Raw genomic sequence first — 14,779 nt, forward strand, 5'->3', positions numbered from 1 at the left:
TTTTCATCCAAAAATATACATTTGTTTATTGTCTTTTACAAAATCAGACTGAAACACTGTGTATGAACAAAACTGAGCAGGTGATTTCTGAATTCACAGTGAAGCAACAGGAAGTCATCTGTTGAGCATCCCATATAACTGTGCCTTCAAACTGAATTCAAATAAAATCATCCAAATAAATCAGAAACACACTGAAGTCGAGCCCTCTTCTGACAGCCGTAGCTTATTACGTCTTATGTTTGCTAATCAGTGCACATGAATTACCCTCTTTTCCACTGGTGTCACACATGTGTTCGCATAAAACGCCTTTACATGAATGGAAAGCTGCAGTTGGGAACGTGCTGTTGGTTTAGTAAACGGGCTAATTATTCAATGAATGCATTAAATAAAATATGCACATAAAAAGAGTGTTTGCCTTCTTGTTCTTGCACTCCAGTTTAACATGACTCTTTCAAAAAAAAATCCTGAGAATGAAAAGCTGCAAAACCGTATTTATTTTCCATTTTGCTGTATAGCCGTTCCCTGGAATCTTACAAAAAATCCTATGAATGCAATTGTAAATATCCTATATGGCTACTAACTATACTAATCTGTATTAATTATGAAATCTCCCATGTCTGAAAAAAAAATCATTTCAGCTGCACTGAAGACTGCATTTCTACTGTAAACATTTCAGAATGTTCTAAAAGGACATTCCACATTTCAAATTTAAAAGTGTTTCTTAAAAAAGAATAGGATTGTCTTACTATATATGCGTGTGTTATGATTCTATATAAAGCGTATAGGAAATATGGGAGTTTGGTATCATGATCATCACTTAAATATTTCCTTAAAATCTCTAAATGTGTTGTCATGCACTAACTAAATTATTAGTGCTAGACCAGGTTTGAATACTAATGCAAGTTATGTTTCCTTTGTTCCCATTTAAAAGACATGGAAAATGAAGATTACAATGAGACGTAAGCATATTATTATATCGTGAAACATAAAAATATCACAAACTGCTGATGCATGTCAGTAGCTCTAGTAATTTCTTTCTTTTTGAATATAAAATGGTCCCACTGAGGTCTAGGACTGACTGCATGCTAACAAACGATATGACATGTCTTATTGATATGGTTGATATCAATTAAAACTAGATCATATTTCTCAATTAACTCTGAGCTTTTAGCTAAGATAAGGCTTTGGGCTCTGTAGGATACATTTAGCCGTAGTTGTAATGGGAATTTGAGTGAAATCTGAATGTGAGTGGTCAAGGTTTACGTCTAGTGTGTGGATTATAGCAGATTAGGATTATGACTGTGGGATGTTCATGCTCTGCTGGTGTTCGCTGCACAGCGGGCATTCTGTGGACGCTGCGCATCGTTCGCAGTGCAGGCCATGTTGGCATGGCAACGTCACTGATCCCATCTCATCGCAAGATAAACAATGTAATCTCTGCTTCCTGAACACAGCCTGAAAGAAGAGAGAAGAGAGATTCAATGCAATCCAACATGCGTTGTTATTAATCGAATTCAGCTCTACTTGTACGTCACATTATTTGGTGAACCTTAAAAATATATATATAGGTCATATTTGACCAGAAAAGAAAAATTACATTTCTCATTAAAGCTGCAAGCAGAGTTCAACAGGCCCTCACACCTGGGCTCACCACGACCCGGTGGCTTTAGGAAAACTGTGAAGAGTGGGCAATATGCATTTACAGTGGTATATACAGAAGTCATTTATATGTGCCAAACTTCCTGCTGCCAGGTGGCGGCGCTATGACTATAACTGGATATTGGCATGTAGATGTCTTCAGGCCAGCACTTTTATCAAACATATGAAGTTTGGTGTTTGGGTTAGTGCAAAGCATGACGTATCCCATTGCCAACAGGTGGCGCTATGATTATAACTGAATATTGGCCTTTAGATGTCTTCAGGCCAGGACTCTTATTGAACATGTAAAGTTTGGGGCAGATTGACAGTGCATGTTTAAATTAGTGTAAAACTAGTCATTCCCTGTTGCCAGCAGGTGGCGCTATGGTTATAATAGAATAATGGCCTTTAGATGTGTTCAGGCCAGGACTCTTATTGAACATGTAAAGTTTGGGGCAGATTGGACACTGCATGGCTGAGATACAACATCTTCTATTCCCATGGCAAAACATCAAACTTTGTCAGGCCGCCACAAACATGCCCTTTAATGAAAACCTAAGATTTTCGCAATTTAACGTCACAAAGGCCTTTAGATTTAGATTATCTTTAGATTAGACTGACCAAACAATGCTGATGTTATTAAATCTCTGAGTAGTCTGTTAGAGCGTAAAACATTCCACTTTCTGTTGCCAGCAGGTGGCGCTATGACTATAACTGAATTTGGCCATAAATTTTGGCGCAGATCAGACACTGAATGCCTGAATTATAACAACTTCCTTTTTCAATGGTCAAACATCGAAGTTGTCAGGCCGCCACAGACACGCCCTTTTAACGGAAACTCAAGATCTTCGCAATTTAACGTCACAAAGGGCTTTAGATTGCACTGACCAAATTTGGTGTTGATCTGTTTAAATCTCTAAAGGAAGTTTGTTTATTTACAACACATGAAAAATGGCAAAAACGGCACAAAACCTGACGATAAAATTCAGACTTCACAGACTTCTTGTTGGGTTTCGGATTTTGTACTGCAGGACTTTTTTGTAGGTATTGGTGTGTTGCATGTGTCTATCGAATTTCATACATGTATGTGAAACATAGCTTGAGGGGCCCTTTGTTGAAATTTTACAGGTGGCGCTATTGAGCCATTTTGCCACACCCATTTTTGCAACCAATATCAAATGTATATTTTCACCACTTTTGGTGTGTGTGCAACGCATGTTTAGGCCCTCAAAAATGTGACTCATTTTGGAGAAGAATCTAAGCAATTCCAATATTAGCAAATGAAAACCCATGACAGTTTCACAAGGTTCTCAGGTAGCAGGTGTGTTCATTACCTGTTCTACAGTGCGTAAGCAAGAGCAGATCTGTGCCTGCAGGCTGCAGATGGAGCTCAGTGGAAGTCTGTGCAGTAACCGTAGCTGGTGAAGCTGGAGATGTGGGTTTTCTGCGTGCCGTAGGCTGTCTAGCGCCTCCTCCAGGAGAGCGGCTTGCTGTTGCGCCTCCACTTCAGCCTGCCGCGCTCGTTCCGCCTCCATACCCAGCTGCCCCGCCATGAGACGAGCTTCCTCTGCGTCTGCTTTTAAGACCGCCAATGACTGCAGCAGGTAAGAGAAAACTGTCAGTCAAAACACTAACCATACTATAGGTCAACATATAATTGCATGGATTCTGACTTAGGGAAGTGCAAACATACCATTGATTTAAAGGGATAGTTCATCCAAAAATGAAAATTCTGTCATTAATTGAGTAACTAATGACAGAATTTTTATTTTTGGGTGAGCTATCCCTTTAATACAGTTGAGGTCCAAAGTTTACATACACTGTGCAGAGTCTGCAAAATGTTAATTATTTTACCAAAATAAGAGGGATCATACAAAATGCATGTTATTTTTTATTTATTTAGTACTGACCTGAATAAGATATTTCACATAAAAGATGTTTACACATAGTCCACAAGAGAAAATACTAGTTGAATTTATAAAAATGACCCTGTTCAAAAGTTTACATACACTTGATACTGTGTTGTTACCTGAAAGATCCACAGCTGTGTTTTAGTGATAGTTGTTTGTGAGTCCCTTGTTTGTCCTGAACAGTTAAACTGCCTGCTGTTATTCAGAAAAATCCTTCAGGTTCCACCAATTCTTTGGTTTTTCAGCATTTTTGTGTATTTGAACCCTTTCCAACAATGACTGTATGATTTTGAGATCCATCTTTTTGCACTGAGGGACAACTGAGGGACTCATATGCAACTATTACAGAAGGTTCAAATGCTCACTGATGCTCCAGGAGGAAAAATTATGCATTAAGAGCCGGGTGTAAACTTTCAAACAGAATGAAGATATGAAAAAAATATATATTTTGCCTGAATATCATATTTAGTACTCCCCTTCAAAAGCTACAGAAGATACTTGCATGTTTCCCAGAAGACAAAATAAGTAAAATTTACCCTGATCTTCAAATTCAAAAAGTTTTCACCCCCTGGCTTTTAATGCATCGTGTTTCCTTCTGGAGCATCAGTGAGTGTTTGAACCTTCTGTAATAATTGCACACAAGTCCCTCAGTTGTCCTCAGTGCAAAAAGATCGATCTCAAAATCATTATTATTGTTGGAAAAGGTTCAAACACACAAAAATGCTAAAAAAAATAAATAAATAAAAAAAAAAAAAAAACAAAGAATTTGTGAGACCTGAACGATTTTTCTGAAGAACAGCGGGCAGTTTAACCGTTCAGGACAAACATCACCATTCAGGGACTCATAAACAACTATTACTAAACCAAAAAAAAAAAAATACAGCTTTGGATCATTCAGGTAACAACACAGTATTGAGTTTTAAATAACTTTTGAACAGGGTCATTTTTATAAATTCAACTACTATTTTCTCTTGTGGACTATATGTAAACTTATTTTATGTAAAATTTATTATTCAGGACAGAGCTAAATAAAAAATAAAATGCATTTTGTATCATGCAAATGAACATTTTGCAGATTCTGCAAGGTGTATGTAAACTTTTGACCTCAACTGTATACAACAGATTTAATATTTATTTATTTCTGAATTTTATATATATTTAATTTATAATTGATTTAATATGTTGGTATTTTTTACATGCAAAAAGGATAGCAAATCATATTCCCAATATGAAAATCATAAAGATATTGAACTAATATCATCCTAATGAATTGTCAGGACCAGAAAAAGTGTGCAAAATGAGGTCACAGAAAACTAGATTACATTTGTTTTTGGAAAAACAAACCTAGACTAACGTCAGTGGGAAAAAAAAATCAAATGCTATAAAAGTGTGAAATATGGTCCTTTAAATACACAGTTCCCCATTCCCTTCACATAAACATGCACACACACACAGATGGAGTCTGACCTGAGCCATCTGTCTCCAGCTGTGGTCCCAGTGTTTCAGCACCCTGTGTGCCTCTTCTACTTCCTGTTTTAGACGTGACGCCTCGCTGTACATGCTCCCTGTGGAGAGCAGGGCAGGAGGGGTACCTGGTGAACTCTGGCCTGTTGGAAAATGTTCCCAAATACTGCTGCTCATGCCATTTAAACCTAGAAGACAAAACCAAACTGTCATGTTTGACTGGATCCCCCGCACAATTGCTCCAGTTTATTACAGCAAAACAGCACTGCTTTATATCAAAAAGACAACTAGTAATTCAATTTTATGTTACATTTATATACTCTCACTGTGCTTGTAAACAAGTATGCTGACCTAGATGTGTCACAGAATGAGCAAAGCAGCCTTGCAAAAAAGCAGAATGGAGTAATATAACACAAACCTAAAGAACCATGGGAGGTCCCCAAAAAGCTGCTCTCTGATTGGCTGGGTTGTGGCAACTGCGCAGAGAGGAATGGTGAGTGGTGGGCTCTGATTGGTGGAGAAGGTGAGGGTGATCTGAAAGGAGAGGGGCTGCTGAGGGAGCCAGGGATGTTGACAGGTGCTGAACTCTGTAACTGACTGCCTCCTGAGGAAAAATGATCACAAAAACAGAACTGAAGACAGACGTCAGTGCTGATTTTTTGAAGTTATAGCGTTTACAACAGCAACGCTGTCACCTTTTTGATGAGACTGTAAACTCGTCACCAACCTAACATGAGGCCCATGCTGGGTAAAGCTGAACTCTCCAGACTTTTCTCAAGAGCCGAGACTCCGAAGTCGTTCAGGTCGAGATCATCCAATGCAGACTCTAGTCAAAAGGACAAACAGACACTGTTTAAAAAAAATACATTCTATTTAACAGTAAGGCTTAATTATGTGTACTTTTTGCACATATTTATAAACAAAAATTACTAAAACAACACCAATTCTTAAAATGACATTTTGTGTTCCACAGAAGAAAATAAACTGAGAAAATAATCATATTAAATATTTAATAATAAATACAATGTTTAATAAATTAAATTATTCAATAAAATTAAATAAATTAAATAAAAAATAATTAAATTAACTTAACTTAAATTAAATTAAATTAAATTGATGTAATTTCATGGGGTGAACCATTTCGCACTCACCCACTACTGACTCCACCGTGTCACTTGTAGGGTAGAACGGAAGAGCATTGGCGTTCATGCCTGAAGATGGGCCGGGGGGTGCAGGGCTGGGTGGGGTGGCTGCCAGACTGGAAGGTATGCTGGAGGACATACTGAGAGGACTGCCGACAGGCAGAAACACCAATAAATCCTGAAAACACACAACATAGAATGCAAAAGGTGCTTGCCCTATTTGTAATTTTCATACACATGTTTTGAAAGAGTAGGTTCAGTACCTGTTTGCTGTGCATGGATGAAATTTCTCTGCTGCGCTGGTCCATTGAAAAACTTCTATGTTTGGCCTGTACAAAAGATATTAAACTTAAGCTATAAGATTTGTTTTGTCTTTCATGGAGAATTCTGGGGCATATTTCCACTTGTCACATGTCAGATATCAATTAATGGAATTTATTCAATGTTTGGAATAAGATAAATAAATAAATAAATATAAATAAAAGCAGTAATATTGTGAAATATATTTACTATTTAAAATAACTGATTTCTATTTGAATATATTTTAAAATGTAATTTATTCCTGTGATCAAAGCAACATTTTCAGCATCATTACTCCAGTCTTCAGTGTCACATGATCTTTGAGAAATCATTGAGATCAAGAAACATCAAGAAACATCAGATCAAGAAACATTTATTATTATTATTATTATTATTAATAGTAATAATAAAACTGTCGAGTATGTTTTTGTTTTGAAAAATCTAAAGATCAACATTTATTTGAAATAATAATAATAATAATAATAATAATAAAAACATTCAAAAGCGTGGAGTCAGTATAATTTTTCTTTTTAGAAATTTTATTTAGCAAGGAAGCTTTAAATTGATCAGAAGTAATAATAAAGACATTTATAATGTTACAAAAGATTTATTTTTCAGATAAATAGTGTCTAATAGTTTCTATTTATCAAAAAAACCTGAAAATATTCTACTCAGCTGTTTTCAACATAATAATAATGATAAATGTTTTTTTGAGCAGCAAATCAGCATATTAGAATGATTTCTGAAGGATCATGTGACCGGAGTAATGATGCTAAAAAATTAGCTTTGAAATCACAAGATACATTTCACAATATTAGTGTCTTTACTGTATTTTTGATCAAATAAATGCAGTAAGAAAAAAGCCTTTCTGAACCTTTCTTTTGTAGTGTATTTCTAGCCACTTAACTGTTTTAGAGCAGAGCAAAAATGTAACTTTTAAGATTACTAATTTTTATGACTTTTCCTAGCTTGGAATCATAATTTTAAAATTCATAGGTTTTGTATGACAATGGGAATACTGTGTTTATCTCAAAAACACAGACTCCTTCAATTAAAAGCATTAATAAAGTGTTATTACTATACCTGGTCTTCCCTCTCAAACCCAGGAGCTTTCCCATAACCCCCCCTCTCCTCCTGGACTGGCATCAAAACTGGAGGACTCCTCAAACAGAACCCTTCCCAGCAGCCCTTCCTCTGTGGCGGCACTCATTCCGCTCTGGCTGAAGTCTTCTAAGGGAGCAGAGCAGGACATTTCTAGGGGAGGTGAACTGCATTGTACAGCCAGCTGCTCATCACTAACAGTTACTTCTGTGAAACAAAACAGAAACAACACAATCAATGATGATATACAATGCAATACATATTCCACACAATCATCACATTCACGTTTAGAAAAAAAAAAGATAGTTAAGTTACCATGCAAGATCTTATACATCCAATGAATGTGAATCCAATAAATAGTGTCACCACATGTTCACATTACAAAATGTAAACTTACTTTCTAAATGAGCAAAAGCACAGAACGGCCCTCTGGGACAGTTGCCACTTTGCTGAATGTCATTGCATTTGGTGGATTTGTAGATCTGTGGAGGAAAAAGTTTATAATTAGGTAAATATTAGTGGTACTTGATTTATCAAAAGCACCAAAAACATCAGTGCTGTGCTTCCAAGAGGGTCTCAAGATAAATTAAAATTATTTAAATGAAGAGAAGAAGCATGCTTTAAATATGTTAATTTAAGATACTAAATATTTTAATTTAGCCTTCTCAGCAACTTTTTATTTCAAATCTGTGTAAAGGCAATTAAAAATGTTTCTATTCTCTGATTTGCTTTAATACAGACTTTAATATTGCTTTACACAGACACAGGAAAAGTCATGTAAATTAGTGAAAGCTTAAATCATCACAGCAATTTTAGAAAGAATATACATTTTTTGTACAAGCCAATCCGTAAAATATTTTATCGGGTAATTTTTATAATTAAAAATATTTTTGAAAAATCCAATAAATCATGAATGACCATGAAAAAGTCATTTAAATTGTGACCCTGGACCACAAAACCAGTCATAAGTAGCACGGGTATATTTGTAGCAATATCTAACAATTCACTGTATGGGTTAAAATTATAATTGTTTTCTTTTATGCCAAAAATCATTAGGATATTAAGTAAAGATCATGTTCCATGAAGATATTTTATAAATTTTCTACTGTAAATATATCAAACGTTCAACTTCATCTGGACAAATTTAAAGACAAAATTAGATTTTTTTGCACCATTAGATTCCAGATTTTCAAAATGTTGTATCTCAGCCAAATATTGTCCTTTCTTAACAAACCATACATCTATGGGAAGCTTCTTTATTCAGCTTTTCGTGTGTATTCAAAAAAAAAAAAAAAATACCATTTTGACTGGTTTTGTGGTCCAGGGTCACAATTAATTGATTAAATAGAGTGGAAAGAACTTTTAGCTCCTAAAGCTTAATTATTTTAATGTTTTTTTGTATTTTTTACTTTACAAATATAAATCCATAATTTTCAGATTCCTAAATATCACTCAGGTTGCTTTTTTCCACACGTTTTATCCTTCGCCAGACAAAAATCTTGTATCGTCACACTTAGAAGATTAATAACGCAAGTATGACTAACATTAACACCACTAATCAATAACCTTAAAAAAAGCCACTTGTGCCAAAGGGCCAAACAAAACAGCAACCCTAATGAGCATCACAAGCACAGCATAATCAAATAGTCACCGTTTTATTGCATTACATCTATAAGTACCATGCAAAAACATGGATGTCCTTGTTCTTACAGGAAACGCTGATGTTAAACAGAGTCCATCCGCATTAGATTGAGTGTAAAATACCTCGGGGTGGAACTGCTGTTCCGTCCTCGTGTGGCAGTACTGACAGCTTTCTCCGCTTTCACATTTACTGGGGTCCCCCCACTCATCGCTGTGCTTCACTGAGGGACACGGCAGGGCTCTTCAGGAACAAAAAATAGCACCATTAAAAAGCATTATGATGGAAAATGTCTATTCTTCACAAAAAGCAATCACATGACTTCAGAACACAAATGTAGCACGCAAGTAGTTTCTGTCTTTTTTGTTCACTATGAATAGTTGTTGTATGAAAATTATCTCCATAAGATTCAACAAAATGTATCAGTTTGTGTTCCACTAATAACACAAGGACCAAAAAGAGCAGCATATTTGTTTGGAATAACATGAGAGTGAAGTATTTGTTGTTCAGACCTGTATTTGTGTTTGTGAGGGCTCCGTCTGCGGTCTTTGCTGTTGTGATAGTAGGGACATGCATAGCCCTGACGACACAGCCGAGGAGGTTTTTTGCAAAGCTCAGTCTTGTAGTGGGAGAGCACGAAACTGTTGTCTGCATGAGGAGAAATGAGCAAAGAAAAGCATGAAGAACAACATATGAATGTAGCATAGGTTTAAATTCACGTAGAGAGGTTGATTTCACCTTGCCAGCGTGGATCTTCACTAAGGATCTTTTCTATGAGTGCAGTGCTGGCCACAACTCCTGACTGCCCTTCTCCAGATGCTCCCTCAACCAATCCAGCACCAGCTTGGGCTTCTAACACCTGAACCTCTCTGAACAAGAAGTTAAAAACACAAACGTCAAACCCAAGGGGAAAAAAACACCATGTACACTACTGTTCAAAAGTTTAAGATCAGTATGATTGTTTTTTTTTTAATCAGTTAATGTTTACTTAGCAAGCATGCATTAAACTGATCAGAAGTGACAGTAAAGACATGAATAATGTTACAAAATATTAATATTTCAGAAAAACGCTGTGCTATTCATCAAAGAAACTTGAAAAATATATATATCATTTTGTTTGTTTTCAAAAATATTAGAAAGCACAAATGTTTTCAACACTGATAATTAAAACAATTTCTTGAGCAGAATGATTTCTGAAGGATCATGTGACACTGAAGACTCAAGTAATGGTCCTGAAAATTCTGCTTTGCATCACAGGAATAAATTACATTTGAAAATATACATTATACACTACCAGTCAAAAGTTTTTGAACAGTAAGATTTTAAAGTTTTTTAAATAAGTCTCTTTTTAAAGTCTCTTTTGCTCAGCAAGCAAGTACAGCAAAAACAACACAATTTTAAAATATGTTTACTGTTTAAATGAACTGTTTTCTATTTGAATATATTTTAAAATGTAAGTTATTCCTGTTATTTCAAAGCTGAATTTTTAGCATCATTACTCCAGTCACATGATCCTTCAGAAATCATTCTAATATGCTGATTTGCTGCTAAAAAAAAAACATTATTATTATTATTATTATTATTATGTTGAAAACAGCTGAATATAACTTTTTTCAAGTTTCTTTGATGAATAGAAAGTTCAGAAGAACATCATTTATCTGAAACAAAAATCTCTTGTAACATTATAAATGTCTTTATCCTTACATCCTTACTAAATAAAAGTATTAATTTCTATAATTTAAAAAAAAAAATATATATATATATATATATATACACACTGACTCTGAAGCTTTTGAATGGTATAGTGTATAATGTTACAAAGCTATTATTTTATTTAAAAATGTACTCAACTGTTTTAAATATTGATAATAATTATTAAAGTTTCTTGAACAGCAAATCAACATATTACAATGATTTCTGAAGGATCATGAGACACTGAAGACTGAAGTAATGATGCTGAAAATTTTGCTTTGATCACAGGAATAAATAACATTTTAATATACATTACATAAATAGAAAGCAGTTATTTTAAATGATAAAGATTTTTCACAATATTACTGCTTTTGCTGTATTTTGGATCAAATAAATGCAGGTTCGGTGAGCAGAAGAGACTTCTTTCTACAACATTTAAAACATTTTACAGACAGTAAACTTCTAAACCCTAGTGCAGGGGTGGCGAACGTCGGTCCTGGAGAGTCGCAGCCCTGCATAGTTTTGCTTCAACCCTAATCAAATGCACCTGAACAAGCTAATCAAGGTCTGAAGAGTTACTAGAAAGCAGCAGGCAGGTGAGTTGTAATTAGGGTTGGAGCTGAACTCTGCAGGACCGGAGTTCGCCACCCCTGCCCTAGTGTATAATAATAATACATTTGAATGCAATTTAATTAATGACTTTGATTAAAAATTACTCTTTTTGTCTCCCACAGAAAGAAAGGATATAGGTTTGGAACGACGCAGTGAATAAATGATGATAATTTTCATATTCAGATGTATTATTGCTTTAAAAGTGCCTACCTGATGTCATAGACAGGGCTACGGAGATCATGGGAGCCGTGAGCAAAGGCACAGTGAGGGCCGTTTTTACTGCAGTGGCCTTTTCCATCAGTCTCGTGGATACAGGAACCAGTCTTATAGTACCGTAGGTGATACCGCCTCTCTGTGTCTCCGGCTGTTCGGTGCAAAAATGGACACCTGGCAATACGCAAACAAATTAAACAAAGACATCAGCATGAAGTCAGAGACAGTGACTTAAAAAAGGAGTTTGTCCTGGTTCTTACTCATCTCCATCAGGGCATGTCCCTGTGCCCTCGTCGTATTTAACACAGTACACATCAGGGCTGTAATTAAACGTTCCATCTCGTCTGCGAATCGGCCTCCGTCGTCTCTGGTTCAGAAAGTGCCAGTGGAAGCAGGTGAAGGGCCGGTGCTGAGTGCACTTGTGCTGCACGAATAGGGGACACTGCTCCGTCCTAAACTCTTTCAGATACCTGAACACAGACAAGAGAGGATAATGAATCATTAAGCTTTAAAATGTCATAGAAAAGTGATTTTTTTTCTGGCAATTTGTTCTAAATTTGATGATACATTGTGAGTATATTTGGCTATTTGTGCGTGTAAAAACTAAAAAAGTCACAGAAATCATGGATTTAACATAATTCATGACTGAGAGACACAAAACCAATTAATTATAAACACATAGTGATCAATCTCAATTCAAATTATTTTCAATGTCAATTAAGGTTATGACCATGATGTATTAAAATGTACAGAGAATAAAATGAACTTACAAATGTAAATTTTATTATAATATACACTACCAGTTTTCTGCTAACCAAACCTGCATTTATTTGATCCAAAGTACAGCAAAAACGGTAAAATTTAAAAATATGTTTACCATTTTAAAGAACTGCTTTCTATTTGAATATATTTTAAAATGTAATTTATTTCTGATCAAAGCAAAATTTTTAGCATCATTACTCCAGTCTTCAGTATCACATGATCCTTCAGAAATCATTCTAATATGCTGATTTGCTGTTCAAGAAACATTTTATTACTATTAATATCAATATTTAAAACAGTTGAGTACATTTTCTTTTCTCAAGATGAACACAAAAGTCTGAAAATTAGCATTTATCATTTTTTGGGAAATAAATTCTAGAAATTAATACTTTTATTAAGCAAGGATGCTTTAAATTGACCAAAAGTGATGATAAAGATATTTATAATGTTACAAAACCTGAAAAAATTACACTTTTTAGCATAATAATAATAATAACAAATGTTTTTGAGCAGCAAATCAGAATATTAGAATGATTTCTGAAGGATCATGTGACTGGAGAAATGATGCTTAAAAATCCAGCTTTGGAATCACAGGAATAAATTACATTTTAAATATATTCAAATTACTTTAAATAGTAAAAATATTTCAAAATTGTACTGTTTTTCTGTATTTTGGCTTAAATAAATGCAGGCTTGGTGAGTAGAAGAGACATTACATTAAAAGAAAAAAAAAAAAACATTACAAAACTTTTGACTGGTAGTGTAGATTAAAATCTAAAAGATTGTAGATTTTTGGCCCTTTGTAGTAAATACTTAAATACCTACATACATTTTCTTTTATGAAACAAATTACTATACAATTTTTGTCTTGAATCCTTATACTGTAATGAACTGAACAAAAGCAAATTGCTTAACCAAACATTGTGGGGACCCAGTTACGTGGTGTTTCATCAGTGATTTGTGATCAAAAGAACGGATGTAACTTCAACCAAGATTTCACAATGCATAACATTTTAGTCTAATTAAGCACAGTATAGCTCGCTTTGTTTATTGTGTTTACACACCGCCAGAGCATTCTTCAAAACATCATCTCAACGCAATGCATGCAAACAATCGCACAACTAGGCCCCTGTAAAGCAAGCTCATTATTCCAGCTCACCAGAGCCGTTAAAATCATCAGAGGTGTGTAAAATTGCTCATGCATGAAATATATGTGATTTGCATGAGTGATCAGGTGGGTGTAAAGGTGCGTTACGTACGTGTAGTGCTGGGGTTTCTCGGGTTGTGCGTGCAGCACGTTAGCGGGGGACGTCGTGCCACCTGCCGAGGGCGAGGAGCAGGAGGAGGACGATGAAGGTCCCAGGTTGGCCGCGGCACCCGAAGAACCGGGCTGAGATGGTGCTTTCGACATGATTTATCAAATTATGGCCATCAAACTATTTAATATTGGGAGAGCTGCGAAGTCCGCATTCTTTTTCGATGTGCGCATGCGCCAGATCTGGCGAGGAGGAAATTCCGGGCCATTGTGATGACGTCGTATTAAGGCGCGAATCGGTTCTTTTGAACTATTCGATTCGAACGCTGCTCAGTTCGTGAATGCGTTGGATTTGTTGTGTAAACTGAATCAATTGATTCAGATTCAAAGAATCAAGCTAAAATAACGAATCGTTCACTGAACGGACCTTGCTACGACATAGGAGAGTGAAGTTAGAGAGAATGAACAGAGGTAAATCCCCAAGTTAAAAGTGAAATGTACTTCAAATTCAAAGTCGCATCAACGGAGTTGGACGATATGATAAAACTGCCAGCTCTCTGTGGCTTATTTCGTCTTCATAAATGTAAAGTTATGATTGTATGCCCACTTTTAGGATTTTTTTGTTAATCTAAAATTATTCTATGATTCTCTTTGCTCATCACTTGATAAAAAAGCTAAAACATCTGTACTGATGAAAAACGGATTCGATGTAAGGGTTATTTATGTATTTATTATTTTGGCCTAATTATTTTAGTAGAATATCACTGTATTATGTATTCTGCATTGCTTTGCATGAACCCAAGGCACATTTAGTTCTTTTAAACAATATCTATGTTGTATGTATCCAATGTGAGTGTTGTTTTAAATGAAATATAAAATAAAAAATTTCAAAGGCACAGATAAGGGTCTCCAAAGGTGATAGTGATTTCTTAATGATAAAAACTGCATCACAGTTAAAGGAGAAGTCCACTTCCAAAACAACAATTTACAAATAATGTACTCACCCCCTTGTCTTCCAAAATGTTTATGTCTTTCTTTCTTCAGTCGTAAA

General features: G+C 35.3%; 1 protein-coding gene across 1 annotated transcript; it reads right to left on the bottom strand.

The window, feature by feature from the left end:
* Positions 1-14: 14 nt before the first annotated feature.
* unk (unk zinc finger) lies at positions 15-13,956 on the bottom strand. Its single transcript, XM_051124159.1, is given in 16 exon segments — positions 15-1,455; positions 2,973-3,233; positions 5,016-5,200; positions 5,431-5,616; positions 5,740-5,838; positions 6,164-6,332; positions 6,418-6,483; positions 7,538-7,579; positions 7,581-7,762; positions 7,953-8,037; positions 9,320-9,437; positions 9,707-9,842; positions 9,933-10,063; positions 11,709-11,885; positions 11,972-12,181; positions 13,733-13,956. Coding segments are annotated over 16 exon segments (2,361 nt in total). The 5' UTR covers positions 13,885-13,956; the 3' UTR covers positions 15-1,293.
* Positions 13,957-14,779: the final 823 nt, after the last annotated feature.

The sequence above is a fragment of the Labeo rohita genome, chromosome 12 (assembly GCF_022985175.1).
Source record: "Labeo rohita strain BAU-BD-2019 chromosome 12, IGBB_LRoh.1.0, whole genome shotgun sequence".
Taxonomy (NCBI): Eukaryota; Metazoa; Chordata; class Actinopteri; order Cypriniformes; family Cyprinidae; genus Labeo; species Labeo rohita.